General features: G+C 40.0%; 1 protein-coding gene across 1 annotated transcript; it reads right to left on the bottom strand.

Annotated features, from left to right (window-relative positions):
* Nucleotides 1-524: 524 nt before the first annotated feature.
* LOC131243753 (uncharacterized) lies at nucleotides 525-15409 on the bottom strand. The gene is made up of 4 exons (XM_058243302.1): nucleotides 15085-15409; nucleotides 14048-14151; nucleotides 2092-2221; nucleotides 525-1054 (listed from the first exon to the last, which is right to left on the bottom strand). Exons 1-4 carry the CDS (start codon nucleotides 15205-15207, stop codon nucleotides 1016-1018), a joined length of 396 nt encoding a protein of 131 aa, XP_058099285.1. The 5' UTR covers nucleotides 15208-15409; the 3' UTR covers nucleotides 525-1015.
* Between the last annotated feature and the right edge of the window lie 1312 nt (nucleotides 15410-16721).

Here is a 16721-nt window from a genome sequence, read left to right as displayed (position 1 = left end):
CACAAGCAAATACAATTACTGCAGCCCCAGCCTAAGACGTGAGGAACGATATGATCCTCGTGGATAGCATTGGAAGTTCATACGTTCAAGCAAGCGATGGTTCCGTTGCAAATGCTGCTTATCTGAATGGTCCCACCGGGGATGGAACATGCCTAAAAAATCTGGCAGATTAGAAGATCACAGCCATTTATAGGACTTTTCGCCACTGAATCATGTGTCTCTTCTTAAGAATCTATTTATAGGCCACCAATTGTAGGGTTAGTGATGTAGCATTGTGGAGATTCTTGGTGCGAGATCCATCCAATGACGGACCGTAGAAAAGCGTTGGCCAGTAATGTACCATCCTCTCATATCTGTGGGTGCGTTGATCATGTAAGCAAGTGGGAATTTTGCACTCTCATTGCAATCCCAAGCATTGATAGGGGTTGCTTCATGCAACCTTTTCGTTTTTCTCATGAATCTTGACAATCGTGTGTGTGTGTGTGTGTGTGTGTGTGTGAGAGAGAGAGAGAGGCCCATCAACGTATAGAAGTCCCGGATTGGAATAAAACAAGCTGTTACACCCCTACTTTCATTACCTTTCCAAACGTCAATGTGCTAGCAATAAACCACGGGCCCCACCTGTACAACTTGAAAACCCAAACAGACGCCCCAAATTTCAATCTTTCACTCTGCATGCGATTTCTCAGATCCTACAGGTATTATACGGAGCCCACACATGAGCAACCAAAAGAGCAGCCCAGTGTGCAAGATGGCCTAGACAGCCGTGTGAGGCCATGAATGCATCCTGGGGTCGCAAAAAAAAAGGTGGATGAAGCAATCACAATGACTAAGTATATTTTTCGTTGTTGTTTTCTTTTTCCTCCTTCAATTTTTTTTTTTTTTTTTTAAGGGCACAAGCAATTGGGACTCAGATAACCAATGAAATTATACAAACTGTTATTCAATAGAAATGAGAAAAAAGAAAACTCCTGCTGCAGAACGCTAGTTTTTGTTGTCGTTGAAAACTATACAGCTAGAAATGCACCAAGCTGTATACTAGAATCCAGGCAAGCTGCACAACCACAAAAAAATAAAAATAAAAATAAAAATGCATCCTTAATTGTTAAACCCAGCTAGAAGCTTTGATTCCATATAAATAGAATTCGGCCACATTAGATACTTTTGGGCGTCACAAGTTTTTTCGTCGTAAAAATTGATAGCTATGTCCACCAAATCAACAGCAAGTTCATGTCTCACTTGAGATTTGGACTGAGAAAATAAAATGAGGCTTACTTAATCCAAACATACCATAATCAACAAGGACAGACAATGTATAGACCCACAACTATATAGGATTTATCCATCAAGGAATTATTGGATACAGATACACAACCCAGGGTTTCAGTAATCCAAAGAACTGACCTATTGCACACAATTGGGGCTGGACCGTGCCCAAAAATTATCCTCAAAGGGGCAATCATAACCCTCGATTTGTTGCCAACAAATAAAAAATTACAAAGAGAACTACAGCACCAGTCCGCATTGATTCAAAAATTGTCCAAGGATTGGCAGCTATGTTCTTCCAATCTGGGAGATTTTTGGGGCATGATCCATCCACAATGTACTGTGTTGGAACAACGGTCTAGATTACAGAAGTATAGGCCCCACTTGTTGGAACTTAAAATTTGTGTTCAACACCTCAAGAGATGCATATCCTGAAATTCCTCTTATCAACCACAACCTGTTGTTCCACCTTGAGATCTGAGATAGCGTCCTACCTCAGAAGTGGTGTATGGCCTTTACAGCTGATAATGGTTCATAATATATACACCAATCAGTACTCTTGATTAAGACATGAGGTCCAGTTTGATACTTTTGTGTTGGCAGACTACCTAGTTAGTACTAAGGACCTCATGTATGAAAAGTATGGAACATAAGTCTTCGGTTGGGACCTACACTATATATGGTTGGGTTCCATCGTTTCACATGGATCCACTTCCACTAACAAGAGCCCCAGTATTCTGGCAGAGTACGCTCCTTTTCCTCTATACTAAATTTCTAAAAAAAAAAAAAATGGAATCCCAAAAAATAGGAAACTTTTAGACGCACCAGAAACAGAGAAAAAGATGCGAAGAGTCCCTCTTGAAGAAGTGTGGCATGGCCACCAAATTCTTCTTCATCTATCTTCAATACGATCGCATAATACCCATAGATAATCCCAGAAGATAGCACCAGGAACCTGGAAACCATAAGAGCATTAGATCCTCTGAACAAATGAGCAATAAAAGACGCACAATTACAAGGCTTAAAAGGACGAGGGAGAATTTAAAAAAGAAAAAAGAAAAAAAGGAACATGCATTCTAAGAGGGATTAAAGAAAGAAAATGTATAATTAAATGGTAGTAAATGCAACGTAACTCAATTTAATGGAATTAGCCTTTCCCCAAATTTAAAGTAAAGGGTCAATGCACTCGCTATAGTAAACATAGAACCCTGCTCAAGCTCCAGTTTTCTCAATCCCATCGTACCTAAATTATAGTTGTATTATATACACACAAAAGCATACTAATAAAAAAGAGGTTGCGAGTTCTATGCAACAAGACGGCCTTGTGACCTACAACACCCAGATACTTCGAAATAAGGCTTGCTGTCAATGCTCACTGGCGATATTAAAGACAGCTGACGGAACACGTCTGGCATCTTCAGAGCACAGCAACAACCCTCTGGAATGACTGCAACCATTGATCTAGTAGGCCATCACATGCACAGGTGCAGAGGTCACAGACTATTGAACTGTCTTAGGCCCAGTTTAGAATGGCGCAAATGCACATTTCCAAATCGGCTTTTGTTTCAGAAGTGTGAGAACCCAAGTCCTCATTTGAGCAGAATGGAGAGTCCATCAGAGTTAGCTCAAATCAAGGGAGCATAATGCAGCAATGGCTGAACTGAGCACAATCACCATGTAGTGAAGTAAGTGGCAGAGTAAAACATAAAAAGTCTCTTTTACAATCCTTTTTTTTTAAAAAAAATCATCGTTCATTTTTCAGCCCTGTTTGGGAACATTGAAGACTTGGGAAAAGAAATTCTCCATAGATATCAACTTTTTTCTATTAAAGAAAAAAAAAAGAAGCTACAGAACTCATTTTCCGGCCCCATAGAAGGTAAAAATGAAAGATCCCCCGAAACTCTAGATTAGCTAGAGGACAACCAACAATCAGAGAGGTGGTTCTTCTTTTGATTGTATCTGACAAAGCTACTCTATTTTTTAATATCCTTCCATTCCTTTCCTTCCAAAGACCCCACATGATTGTGTAAGGCACCATATCCCAAAGAATGTTCCCTCTTGGATGAAATGGGTCAGAAAAGCACCCATTAATGAGCTCCTTGTAGACCTGTTCCGATTCCAACTTACCCAAGAAAGATTGTTGTTCTATGTTAAAGGTGTCAAGCATCCTGATGCAGGACAATTAACCACTTGCTCTAAAAGCTCGAACTGATAGAGCATAGCGAATTAATCCCTTTATCTCATAGCCCATGCCCCACATCACATGGGTTAGGACCTCAGCCGAAACCCCCTCGTGGGCCCCACTTCACATGGGTTCCGCTTCACATGAGCCACCTGCCTCACATAGGTGGGGCCCACCTCACACGGGCCGCCCACCTCGAGTCTGCCCCTACATCCCACAGGCCACCCCACTCGAGCCCGGTGTAAAAATGCCCCTGCATTACATCCCCTAGGCATAACTGTGACTGGAACACCGTAAGAGCCTAGGCACGCCTGGGCAAACACTTGCAGATTCCATGCACGATTTTATTTAGAAATTTACTTTAATACCGTACATGTTATATATTGATCAATATTGATTTTTAATACCATAAATGTTATACATCGATCAATATTGATTTTTAATACCATACATGTTATATATTGATCAATATTGATTTTTAATAGTTTTAGCTTTAAACTAATTTGAACACAGTGAAATAAAACTAATTTAAAGTTACAACATATTTTAAATAGAGTGATAGTTAGACACCACTTCCAAAAACTTACATCCACTCAAACATTTCAATGACACCACAAAGCCCCAATATAAATTTCCCAAATTTCACAAACCTAGAACCCTTTTTTTTAAGAGTAATGGAAAATTATTAAAGGCCCACCGGCAACAACCAGCAAGAAAAGAATACAACAAAGGCCAGAGCCGGGCAAAAAGCAAAAGGCAAAAGGATACAAGAGAAGCTGCCCGAGAAGACTTTAGGGGGTGTTTGTTTTTCAATTCCCTCATGCATTTACATCTAAATGAGTTGATTAATTACCAAGGTAATTCCTGCATTATTTTCTATGTTGACAATGATGGCTTGCTTTTTGGACACTACAATCGAGGAATGTGCGAATTTCATGTGGGGCCCACCATGATATATGTGTCTTATCAACACCGTTCATTCATTTTGCGGACTGATTTTAGGGCATGATCCCAAAATTGAGGCAGATCCAAAGCTCAAGTGGACCACACCACACAAAGGAGTGGGTTGATTGCCTATTGTTAAAAACCTTTTACGACCACAATTTCCTATATGTGGGCCAGTCGAGCTTCAGATTTGCCTCATTTTTTGGGCTCATGCCCTAAAATGTTCCGTTAGAATGGATGGATGGTGTGAATATGTCACAGACATCACAGTGGGGCCCACAAATTTACGTTAATACTTTTCAAATGATTTTTGCATGGAGGTAATTACCACTGCACCAAACATGGGTAAATGGTAATTATTACCCATTTGCATGTATTTACACAAGGGAATTGCAAAACAAGCACCCCCTTAGAGAGATGAAGACCATTCAGAAACAGAAGCCTTCATGAGAGAAATACATTGCACAAACCTAGAACCCTAGTTTCAGAAAATTCACAGTTCGTCTTTAAATCAAAACCCATATCACCATTTTTTTCCTTAAATTCCCCTAATTCTAAACCATAACGTTCCAGTTTCCCTAAATCCTAGCCCTAAATTACCCAATTTCCCCAACTCCCCAAAATTCTCCTATCTAAAACATAATTATGCTAAAATCCCTAAATTTTCCAAACCCTAAAAATCCAAAATTTCACTATCCCCATATCATGTAACCTAAATTTTCCAATTCCCCTTTTAAAAAATCCACAATTCATGTTCCATCACTTGATGGCAAAAATGAAAATTCATATTGCTATTGAGAAGTCAATAGCTCTTTAAACACAAATAGAAGAAAGAAATAAAGACGACCTCATGAGTTCATAAAAAATCTAAGACATTTGGAGAGGAGGTATAAGTCAAAGCTTTGATATAATAGATAAATATGCTCAAAGGAAGTTTATAAGACATCTTCCCACTTTTAATGGGTGTTACCATACAAAAATTAGCTTCTTTAAGGTACCCGAATGGGTATGTCACAACATTATGGAAGTGGCAGCTGGGCACACCTAGGTGTTAGGCGCTAGGCGCACCTAGGCAAAAACTTGGGGATAGCGCCCTCACCTACATCCCAGGCAACAAGAAGGTGGCCCAAAATGCATAAGCAACGAGGACCATCCCAGCGAATGTAGAGATGGTTGACCAATTCCGCATCCCACAAATGAAGTAGAAAAGTCAGTAATATTGTATCCAGGTTTTGAAGTGGACTAGCATATGGATGTTTGATGGGGACATCTCGCGCACACACATGCCCCCCATACGCACATACGCAACGAGGAGGAGAGCCCCACCATCGATCTAGATCGATGACGACATCCAGAGAGGGCCTCCTAGTTAGAGGACTGTGTTTTGGTTCCTTGGAATGGACTCGATCGTCATGTGGATCCCACCACTAGATCTCATGATCGTGGCCCACTACTCTAGATGATCTAGTAATTTGAGTTTTGCTTATTATTGTTATTAGGAATATCATGGACGGTTTAGATTACTTTGATTAGTTGTTATTTTTGTTACTTCGTCTCCAAGCAATTGGGTGCGCACATGGCGCAGTTGTTGGGGTATAGGTTTTTCTTATAAATAGGCAACCCCTTGTAGGTTTTTTTTTCCATTGAAGATTATGAATAAAATTCTGCGTTTTCATGCTTCTCTAATTCTCTGAGTTATGGAAATCTAATTGGGTGTGAAACCCTCTTTTCTTCGAAGGGTGAACTGCCGTGGTGCGAAATCACACCCATCCCAAGTCGCCCCCACCTCTTACCCTCAATATTCATCATCTCCCATAGCCATCCCATCATCAAATCCACCCCCTTTTGCAGCCGATCCTTCCTCTACAACAGATTTGCATAATCAGGACGTCCAGGAGGGCTGAAACTTCGGTGGAGCACCGTGCACAGACCGGACGTCCGATCGGCCTGAAACTTGGTGTGTGGGTGACCCACCCCTAGCCGACCAACCCCAAGCTGTCCCTTTTGGATTCGTAGGCCCCACATACGTGCGAGTAGGATCCCATGCGCGTGCGTCTGGGCCAGAGTGTTGTCCACGCATGTGGACTATTTTCAGGTTCTCTCTCTCCTCTAATCATCTCCTCTCTCACCTTAAATCCATAACCCTAACCCTAGATAATCCTAAATTCCAAGTTCTATTCCACTTTTGCAAACCCTAGGCTTTCCTGAATTGAAACATGTGAATCCCTTGGATTGGGGAATAATCCTTTGCAAGAGTGTATGAATCTACTCCCCTTTGAGCATTGTTTGGTCTATAATTTTTAATTGATCCAGCCCTAACATGTGTAACCTTGGACCCTCGTAGATTCCCCTTGTTGAATGCTTGACCTTATGTGGGATGTGGAATTTTTGTGATTGTTCCTAAATTAGTATGATCTAAAGCTTGAAATCTTGCATATCATATTTAATTTTCATGTTATGCATCAATGTTGTGTGTCACCATCGTCCAACCAAGGCCTAGATATGAGGGATAAAGCCCCACACATTAGTGCTAGTGAAACCTCTAAATTCTCTGCGGTTAAGAGTAAAGAATCATCGTGATTTAAAGTCTCATCCATCTCTAAATTCTCGTATAAAGAATTCAACATTATTACCAGGACAAACACCTCATCTGAGATCCTCATGTGCTTCTATAATGACTCTTCCACAACTGTTGTGTATTGTTTGAATATAATATTCCAAACTAAAGTGAACCTAGTGATTTCACGACAAACAAATTCATTACGTATAACATAGGACGCCTTTTCCTATGAATAACAAAATGAAAAGGAACGAAATACAAGCAAAAAATAAGAGAGAATACAAGCTCAGAACAAATACAGAGAAAAATAGCATCTGACGAAGAGAAAATGCAAGCTCAGAATAAATACAGATAAACATAGAATCCAAGGATGAGTAACACTCCCACTTTGAAGCGAGCTGGGACACTGGATCATTACAATCAATCCATGATCTCAAAAGCCCACAATAGATCCAATATTATCACATTAATCACCACAATAGATCCAATATTACCACATTAATCACCACAATAACAATAGCAAGCATTCATTTTTTATACGCAACAACAAATATCACAAATTTGTGATATTTTAGAGACTGGGGTTTTCTGCAAGGGGTCAAGAGGACTCGTTATTGTCCAAGTCGTATCGGTTTTAAAGGGGGCTCCAATAATGGGTCCCACTGACGACCCACGAAGACCAGAAGGGGCTCCCACCATGGTTTTAAATATCATCCAATAGGACTTGGTATTGTCCGAGTCGTATCAGTTTTGATCCGAAACTAAACAAGGCACCATACCAATAGATACGAGGCAAGTAGTATCGGTTTTGGTCCCCTACCAAGCCACACTTTGAAACTGCTAGTTAAATCCATGGTTCACACAAGAGCGAATGAGCGATATAGTAGGACCACAAGTGATCGGCTATGGTAGCCTTACCCTAATTAGGTTTTAGAGCTATAAACTAACGGCATTTGGGTTTGTTGTTACGTTAAGACAAAGTTGGTTAGTTAAAATGGTTGTGCCTATTTTTGTGGGTTTCTAAATACAAATAAGTTTATTTGATGCACGTATGGACTTTTTTACTTGCAGACAACTTTTATGCAAGTTAAGTGTATTTCTGGGATGCAGCAGGATTTAGAAAGTCCCAGCATGATACAAGTTGAGTTGTGTATATTTTAGACCTAGAAAATTAGGTTTTGGACAGGCCATTCTCAGAATTGCTTATCAAATTTCAACGATTGGTTGCCCACCAAGGTGTTTAATAACGATAACGGTGATCGTAACAGCCACTGCCATTACCGTTATGATACGGGCCATAAAGGCCATTACGGCATTTTTTTAAAACCTGTTTTGGGGCAATTACAAGCAGTTTTTTCTGCAATGGCCGTTACGACCCTTTAACGCGTAACGATTATGGCCGTTATCGTTACGTAATGGCTGTTAAGTAACCGTTTTTGTATACCTTGTTGCCCACCTAACATCAATTGTCCTTTTACCTGAGCCTGCAGTGGGGTGTCCCGTATCGGTATCGGTTGGCGTAATGGTGCCCTCCGAAACCGATACGGATACGGGGGCGTAACGGCCCGTAACGGCGCATTTTTTTTTTTTTTGCCAAAAAAATATGAAAAAATATGGATTAAATCCGGAATATTCTAAACATTCCAAATATACATTCATTTATAAATTGGAACATGTTTATGATGGTGTAACGGTCCACTCTTTGGTGAGAAGTTGTATCGGACTGTCTGATTAATTTTTTAACCAGGTAACTTGAATTTGACTACAAAATTCATATATTTAATTTTTTTAAATATGTAATTTATATACTTAACAACTTGATATCATTTCTCCCCATAGTTCTTTAAAAAAAAATGAAATTAAATTCAAGTAGATGGCGTTGCCAATTTGGGGCTGACTTGGAGGACCAATCTATTCTCCAAATCAGCCTCAAATTCATGTCATTTATTGTCATTATCCCACTTATAAATTGGTGGACATTAATTGGATAATGAATCATAAAAAAAAAAAAAAAAATAAAAAATCAAAAGGCCCTATTTTAAAAAATAAAAGCTCATAAATTAACAATTAAAACTATTCAAATAATTTGATTTTGGCATTGTGAGTTAGCAATTGCAGTCCATAATTTAATTGTCAAATTTTAAGTTAATATATGTCTCGTGTACAATTTTTTAAGGCTTGAATTAGGAGGGACTAAGATGTAAAGTGCAGCACACATGTCAAAGTTTTTTGGGCCCCACCCGTGATGAATGTGTTATATCCACACCGTCCATCCATTTTGCCAAATAATTTTAGGGCATGAGCCCAAAAATGAGGCACATCCAAAGCTCAGGTGGATTGCACCATAAGAAACAACAATAATTAAATGTTCACCGTTAAAAATTTATTGCTAGAAAAGTTTTAGATCAAGCTGACATGTGTGTTTTCCCTTCATCCACGTCAATGTGACCCAATTAATAGGTTAGATTGAAAATAAACATTATAGTGGACTTTAAGAAAATTTTAATGGTGAGCATTCTATAACCACTATTTCCTATGGTGTGGTCCACCTGAGATTTGGATATTACCAATTTTTTGAATCCTGACCTAAAATGACGTGGCAAAATGGATGGACGATATAGATAAAAAATATACATCATAGTGGGGCCCACTCGGGTCTGATCAGATTGGATGGAAAATAAAAATTACCGTGCGCCCTACAAACTATTTAACCGTGAAAATCATTATCTCTGTTTCTATTTTTGGTGTGGTCCAGATGATCTCTGGATATAATTTATTTTTTGGGTGGTGCTCTAAAATGATCTCTGAAAATAGATGAACGGTGTAGATGTAATAAATACATCACTGTGGAGCCCAAATAACTTTGATCTCCTTTGAACCGTTCGTACAACTCGGAGCTCGAGGACTGTCAGCGCTTGTCTTTGCGTGACACGTACCTACAGCAGTAGCAGCTAGCTGCTGCAAATTAAAAAAAATGGAGAGAGAGGGAAACAAAAAGAAAAAAAGAGGGAAAGAAGAGAAGAAAAAAAGAAGGAAAGGGGGAAAGAAGAGATTGAGAGAGAGAGGAAGAAGAAGAAGAAGAAGAGGAAGAAGCCGCAGCACTCAGCAGGGCGCAGCCGCAGCCGGGCGCAGCCGCAACTGCTCGAGAAGAAGAAGAAGAAGAAGAAGAAAGAGAAGAAGAAGAAGAAGAGAAAGGAAAAAAAGGTTCTTTTTTTTTTTTTTATTTTATTTATTTAGGGCCCGTCACAGCCGTTACGGGTCCGTAACGGCCGTTACGGTCACAGAATTCCGTAATGGCCGTTTCGACCCCGTATCGCGTAACGGGTCCCACCGTTACCGTTACGTATCGGCCATAAACGTAACCAATTTGGAATACCAGTGTAGCCTGCTGGCATGTTGCATCCAGGTGTTCACAGGTCAAAATATAAACAAGGTCAAATCTAGCAGTAAAAGGAGCAAAATAACTAAATGACCGAGGGTGTCAACTCTATGAGAACCAATCTTTGAAATATCATTTTAAAATGCAAAAAAACAAAAAAAAAAACAAAAAAAATTGAAAAAACAAAACAAAACAAAACAAAAAACTCTCTAAAAAGTAACAAGTAAAAGCCATATTTATAACCACCTGAAAATCCTAAACAAAACTTTCTGCATTTAAAACACTCTCGAGCCCTAATGCAATTTAAAAGAAGACTAGTGTTTTTTTAAACCATTTCCCTCTAAGGTAAACTCCAAAGTGTGTAAAACTTAAACCATAAGAAACATTTTGAAACAACTTAAAGACTTAGCTTCCACCAAAGGTAGGAAGGTGAACCTCTCATCACCCCGCCCAATGCCACAAGCAAGAGCGAAACAAAAAATAAGAAGAAGATTATAAAATTATATATATATATATATATATAAAGGCTTGCAGGCAACAAAGGGGCCCACAAGGCAGAAGACAAAAAAGGTCTCAAGCCGATCAGCCAAAGACAAGAACATCCCAGTCCCTCATAAGCAACAGGAACAAATCCCAGCAAACTCCGCCAGTGCAAAAACCCACTCCACAGCTAGGGAGACAATGGCCCAAAAAAATTGATTGTAGGGGGCCGCTTTGTCTTCAAAGATCCTAGCATTCCTCTCTTCACAATACCAAAAGGGATCGACTTCCAAATGGCTTTGCCACGATTGGAAAATGGACCTATCGGCCTTCCTACAATAACGCCAAATACAGATCCATTCATCACCTACTAGATTCTAAAAGGTTACCACACACGAGATTAGACTGCCCAAGCAACCGAACAGTGGAGGAAGAAGCGATCCCCTGATTCTTCACCATTCCATACATACATACATGCATACATATATATGTATAAAAATAATATTCATCATTTCATATGTAAGTTTTTTTGTTTTTTTGTTTTTTTTTTTTTAAGATAACGAGAAAATTTATTGAAAAAAAGGGAAACAGGAGACAGAGGTCTGCTGAGATAGCAGAACAACTAGGAAATTAAAAACAAAAGGTCAAGACTAGAGAGCCCATCAACTAAAATAGACCAATCAGCAAACCAGATGCGTCGCCCTCTCCCAAACTGCATAAATCGAGGAACTTTCGTCGTTGAAACATATGTAAGTTATGTATCGATTTGTATATAAAACTATATGTATATCTTCGTTGCATGAAGCATGAAGTGAGGCTGCAATTAAGGTGTGACAGCAAGGAAGCGTCTATTTCAATATGTTAGCAAGTACAAACAACTAAGAAGTAGATGGAGTCAAGATATTCAAAAACAGTTATCGTAACGGTGGGAACCATTACGCATTACAGGGCCAATACAGGGTTTTTCAAAAAAAGAAAGAAAGAAAGATAGAAAGCTGTCGCGGCCGTTACAGACTTACAGCCTATATCATGATTCATAATGATAATGTTGATGGTTGTTTCGGCCACCACCACCGTTAATCGTTATTGAATACCTTGGGTCGACTGCAAGTCTAAATAGCAATTCAAAGCAAGACCACACCTATTTAGAATGATCATGCAACTAAGTTGTGAGTACAGTGTATGTACTGGAGCGATCCACATGATCCTACCCCTAGCATCCCACATATTGGAGGGAGAATTGTACCTCGCACTGATTCTACCACGTGCCGGAGCAATCCTCAATCCAACCTTGTCTTAGAGTCTTAAGATCTTGTATCCACTTCCACTTCTACATGTTTCACATTTACATCACTCTTTGACAAGAGTCTTGGCACTTTCATTATCCTTCATGAGGATGTTAACACCCAAATGTCAATTAAAATGAAAGGGACCCTCCATCGTCACCACTAGGCTGATGCCATAGACTTTATAACATTGGTGGAGTCACCTCTAACATGCAAACCCCCTTTAAAAGACAACAAAAATATACAAAGGTGTAGAAAAAGTGTTGGCACTACAGCCTCGTTAAATTATTTGATGTCGATGGGGCCAAAGAAAATTATCTCGATCTCAGTCTCACCCTATCATTCCCTAAAACCCCACCTGTGCTGAATAAACCTGGATTGCATAAGAAGCAACAACAAAATTTAGCTCCCAAACATAAGGTGGACGTCTCCATCTAGTTGTGGCCACACAACGAGCGATCACCTTTCAATCATGCGTGATGTACGAAACAGAAATACCATAAAGACCTTTTCTCAACTAACAACGAGATTAGCCATTACTTTCCCAAATAGGCTAACATTTGCTCTAGTAACAAGATTTTAAATCGTGATACCTTCCCACATAGGTGCCACTGGGGTTTAATAATTCAATGTCTTTCCACATGCTTGAGTTTCTCTTTCCTTCCAAGGGAGAGGAAATCAAGAAAAAATATGAGCAAATAAAGAAAGCAAAAATAAATAAATAAATAAATAAAAATGGAGAACCAGTAGCTACAACGTGAAAAATCAGCGCTGTCGTATGAATATGAAAAAGAGATCCACAAATCAAGATTATCGAGTCAAGGCCCTCTCATGTCATCTCCTTCTAGGCCACAGAAGGCAACAACTCAGACAGTGACGTGATGCAGGAACATCCAATCCACAAGGGTCCACAAAGGAATGCACAGCTGCCTAAGTGGAAAATAGGCTGAGATTGTGGTCCAATTGGACCGTGGGGCCCACGGATCCAATTGGGTGGGCCACGTGTGACACAATTGGACTGTTGGGCTTGCAGGTCCAATTAGCTGTCTTTAGGGGTTCAATATACAAACCATGTAAAAAGTTTTGGGGTATAGTAAAAGCCATAAAGCTGCAGGGACCATATGCTGTACATACCCAAGAATTTGAATTTGAACTCTATATTAGAAATTCCTCGTTTGTTTCTTTGCTTTCTTCATCCGAACAATATAGGATTAGGTGGAGCTATCCAGGAAGGGCTTATATTGGACTAACAGGGTTCAAGCCTTGGTTTCTATTCCAATTAAGGATTGTCTGTGCAATGGCTATGCATGGCATTCCTTTCTATGTTTCTTGTGATTCAATTGGAATATTGCATTCCCTTCCATGTTTCTCATGATTGGAAGCAGATTCTAGGGGTGAGACTATTCTAGAAACCCTAGGGAAGATATTTCCTTAGGTTTTCATGGTGAGACGCCACAAGGTTATGCCTCTTCAGTTTACTGTTTTATTTTCCTGCTGAAATTGAAGTGACTGACAAAAGTTGGAGCTTTAACAGGTAGTAAGCAGTCTTCTATCGGGCACATCTTCCGCACTAAAGTTTCATTCCATCTTATTGCTTCTTTAAAATGTGCTTGGTGTTTGGTCATTGCAGGAAATTGAACTGCACAAAGTGAGCTAGCATAAACCACAAGAATCTTCCACATTAAAGTTCCATTCCATCTTATTGCTTCTTCAAAATGTGCTTGGTGTTTGGTCATTGCAGGAAATTGAACTGCACTAAGTGAGCTAGCATAAATCACAAATGAGATGAGAATGGGAAGCTAACATCGACCTTTGTGTGGCAGCAGCCTATCTTGTCATGGTGGGCTTAGAAAGATGAGAACAGTCAACCATACACTTCAACAGGTGAAACAGTCATATCTAATAGATGCTGCAACTACCAAGCTTCAAATAGAGGTATATGAACTTACACAATAATCCATATGCCCCCCACAAAAGGAACAGCACCCCATAGTAATCCACATATGAGGCCTACCGCTTGCCGAATCCAATGCAACACATCTCCCAATTGATCCTGCAGTAAAAACATACTGGTGTTTGATACCATAGAACCAACAATACGACGAAATCCTACCCATCCACTAAGCCAAGGAAAGATGATTGTTAAGTAGTCCATGGTGCTACTACCAAAATCACAGACCGTGGATCCTCCATATTGACACCCACCTTCAGTGATCACAAACTTGGAACAGTTCATCCAGCGGGCCACATGTGGGATGGACCATCGTGCAAGTAAAAAAAAAATAGCAGTGCTCAGATGCAGCTCATTGTGAAACATTCACTTCTCAGTTTTAACCATTCTGTTTGCAGGTCACTGTAGGGCCCACTGGATCGACCAATCAGTCAAATTTTGTATTGCCCGGTCGACCATCTGCAGCGGGAGCCACCAGGTATACTGTTCCCATCATGAGGGTAGACTCCATGTCTGGTGGAGCACAGCAAACTCCAGCAAGTTACATTCCTTTATTCCACAGAGAGTCCAGCTCTCTCACTGTCCAAGGACAGTGACTGAGAATCCATCACTTCCTCAAATTGGGATTTTTCAAATCCAATCTCTGGAAAAAAAACGTTTCGGGATTCTCTCGCACAATCCAAAAGTAAAGGTGGCAACTGGCAACAATAGCAGGGACCCACTACTTATGCCCACCCTTTTTAGTAGATGAACCCTTCTTTATCTACTTGCATGAGACAATTATACAAAGCTGTATTTTATATTGCCCAAAGTAGGAAAGGAGGTCTAACTATCAAAACTGGTGGGTGAAAATATCAAATTCCCTAACAATAACTCCAAACAGAGAAACTAGGATTCCTGCTCCGTGCAGCAAGTTCGAATAGAAACATCAACAAATTACACTTCCAGATTTCCGACTATGTGATCTAAGCAAACAACGGCGAAGCTAAAACCGGAAATCTAAGGAAAAAACAGAGCCGAGAAAAAATCAATTACCTTGTCCCAGGAAGCTTCTGGATCTAGCAATTTCGCGAATTTGAAAGGGGATACGTGGCCGTTCTGCTGCTGCTGCTGCTGCTGCTGCTGGAGTTTGAATTTAGATGATTTTCTTTCTTTCATGGCGGAAAAATGGGGTCGGAGAAATCGAGAGCTCGGGTGTTTCTCTTGGGGTGGGGTTGGGCCAATCAGACGGTCCGATTGTCTTCCATTGGATAGAGAAACTGCAATGGAGAGGGATTCCTTCTAGGGTTTAGAGAGAGATTCTAATAAAAGAAAAGGGGTAATTTTTTTTATTTTTAAGAGAGATGCTGCAGTGCTCTCAGAGCATTATAAATCATATTGCTGTTAGTCGCATCAATTCACCTGGAGAGCCCATTCGATCAATCTGAACTGTCCATTGAGTCCAGAATATTTTCATGGGTATCATACAAAAATATATTACAGATCAGATGATCCAATGGTTAGAATGACCTAAAAAAAGTGATTCTTTGAGTTCAAAGCAATCCATTACAGGCCCTCACAAATTGACGGATCAAATTGTTGCTCGGACCTAATTTATGTAAATTCTATTGGCCGTTCATATTAATGACCATTGATCGAATGGGTCTTATTTGTCCTATCTATGTGATTTTTGTAGGATAGTCCATGAAACATTCGCTGAACCCAATGAACGGTCTTGATCAATGGTTGGGCTGTCCAAGTGTCCCATTGTAACTAGGAGCACTTATAACTTACAGTGCTCTTAGAGCACTGGAGCTTCTCTTTTTTAGTGCCTGCCGGGAGATTTTATCCGATCGGATGTTAGATAAATTCAAGTCGCGAGAGAGAAAGCGGGCTCTTTATTTTTGTTTTTGAGTAGTTACATGGGCGTGGATGGAGTACTACGGTCCTATCAGGGTCTATGTTTTTATCTATTTTTGTTTTTAAGCCCCTGTATGTTTTTTATCCACACTGTCCATCCAATTTTATAGGTCATTTTAAGGTATAATCCTAAACAAGAGGCAGATCTTTGGCTCAGGTGCACCACACCACAGGAAGCTATTGTGACAGTGACGCCCACAGTTGAAGCTTTCCTAAGGCACGCCGTGATTTTTATTTGTCATCCAACATGTTCACAGGGTCACACGGAAATGAATAAAGGAAAAACATAAATATTAGCTTGATCCAAAACTTCTTCGCCCCCAAAACATCTTCAATGTAAGCGTTCAATCCCCACGACTTCTTACGGTGTGTACCACTTGAGACTTAGATCTGACTACTTCCAGGGATCATGTAATAAAATAACCTGTGAGAATTGATGAACGGCGTGGATAAAACACATACATCACGGTGGACCCCACAGGTCCCTTGACAGGACCAGCCACGCCCGAGTTACATGATACTCGGGATGTGTATGACGCTTGATAAGCAATTAGTCAGATAGTGTACACGTGGCATATGGTAACTTAGATAAAACCGCCTGGAGTGTGCAACCTAGCGACTTCACGTCATAAGTCCAAGGTCAGTTTGGTAATGATAACCTCTTTTGGACGCTGGAATACGACGGTTGGATTCTTTTCATCTTAACTGTCTCATTAATGTTCTTCAATGCGTTAAATAAAAATTTCGGGTGTCCAGCAAGACAATCATCCCTC

The sequence above is a fragment of the Magnolia sinica genome, chromosome 4, assembly GCF_029962835.1.
Source record: "Magnolia sinica isolate HGM2019 chromosome 4, MsV1, whole genome shotgun sequence".
NCBI lineage: Eukaryota > Viridiplantae > Streptophyta > Magnoliopsida > Magnoliales > Magnoliaceae > Magnolia > Magnolia sinica.
The sequence above is the reverse complement of the archived record's forward strand: the minus strand, read 5'-3'. Positions and strand labels throughout refer to the sequence as shown.

Bases quoted from the DNA above. Each gene is read 5' to 3' on its own strand.
- LOC131243753 (XM_058243302.1), bottom strand. From the start codon at position 15,207: ATGAAAGAAAGAAAATCATCTAAATTCAAACTCCAGCAGCAGCAGCAG. The intron at 2,222-14,047 runs GTAAGTTCATAT...TATGGTTTCCAG, and splicing joins GGGGGCATATGGATTATTGT to GTTCCTGGTGCTATCTTCTG. The intron at 1,055-2,091 runs GTGCGTCTAAAA...GTGGTTGTGCAG, and splicing joins CATCTTTTTCTCTGTTTCTG to CTTGCCTGGATTCTAGTATA.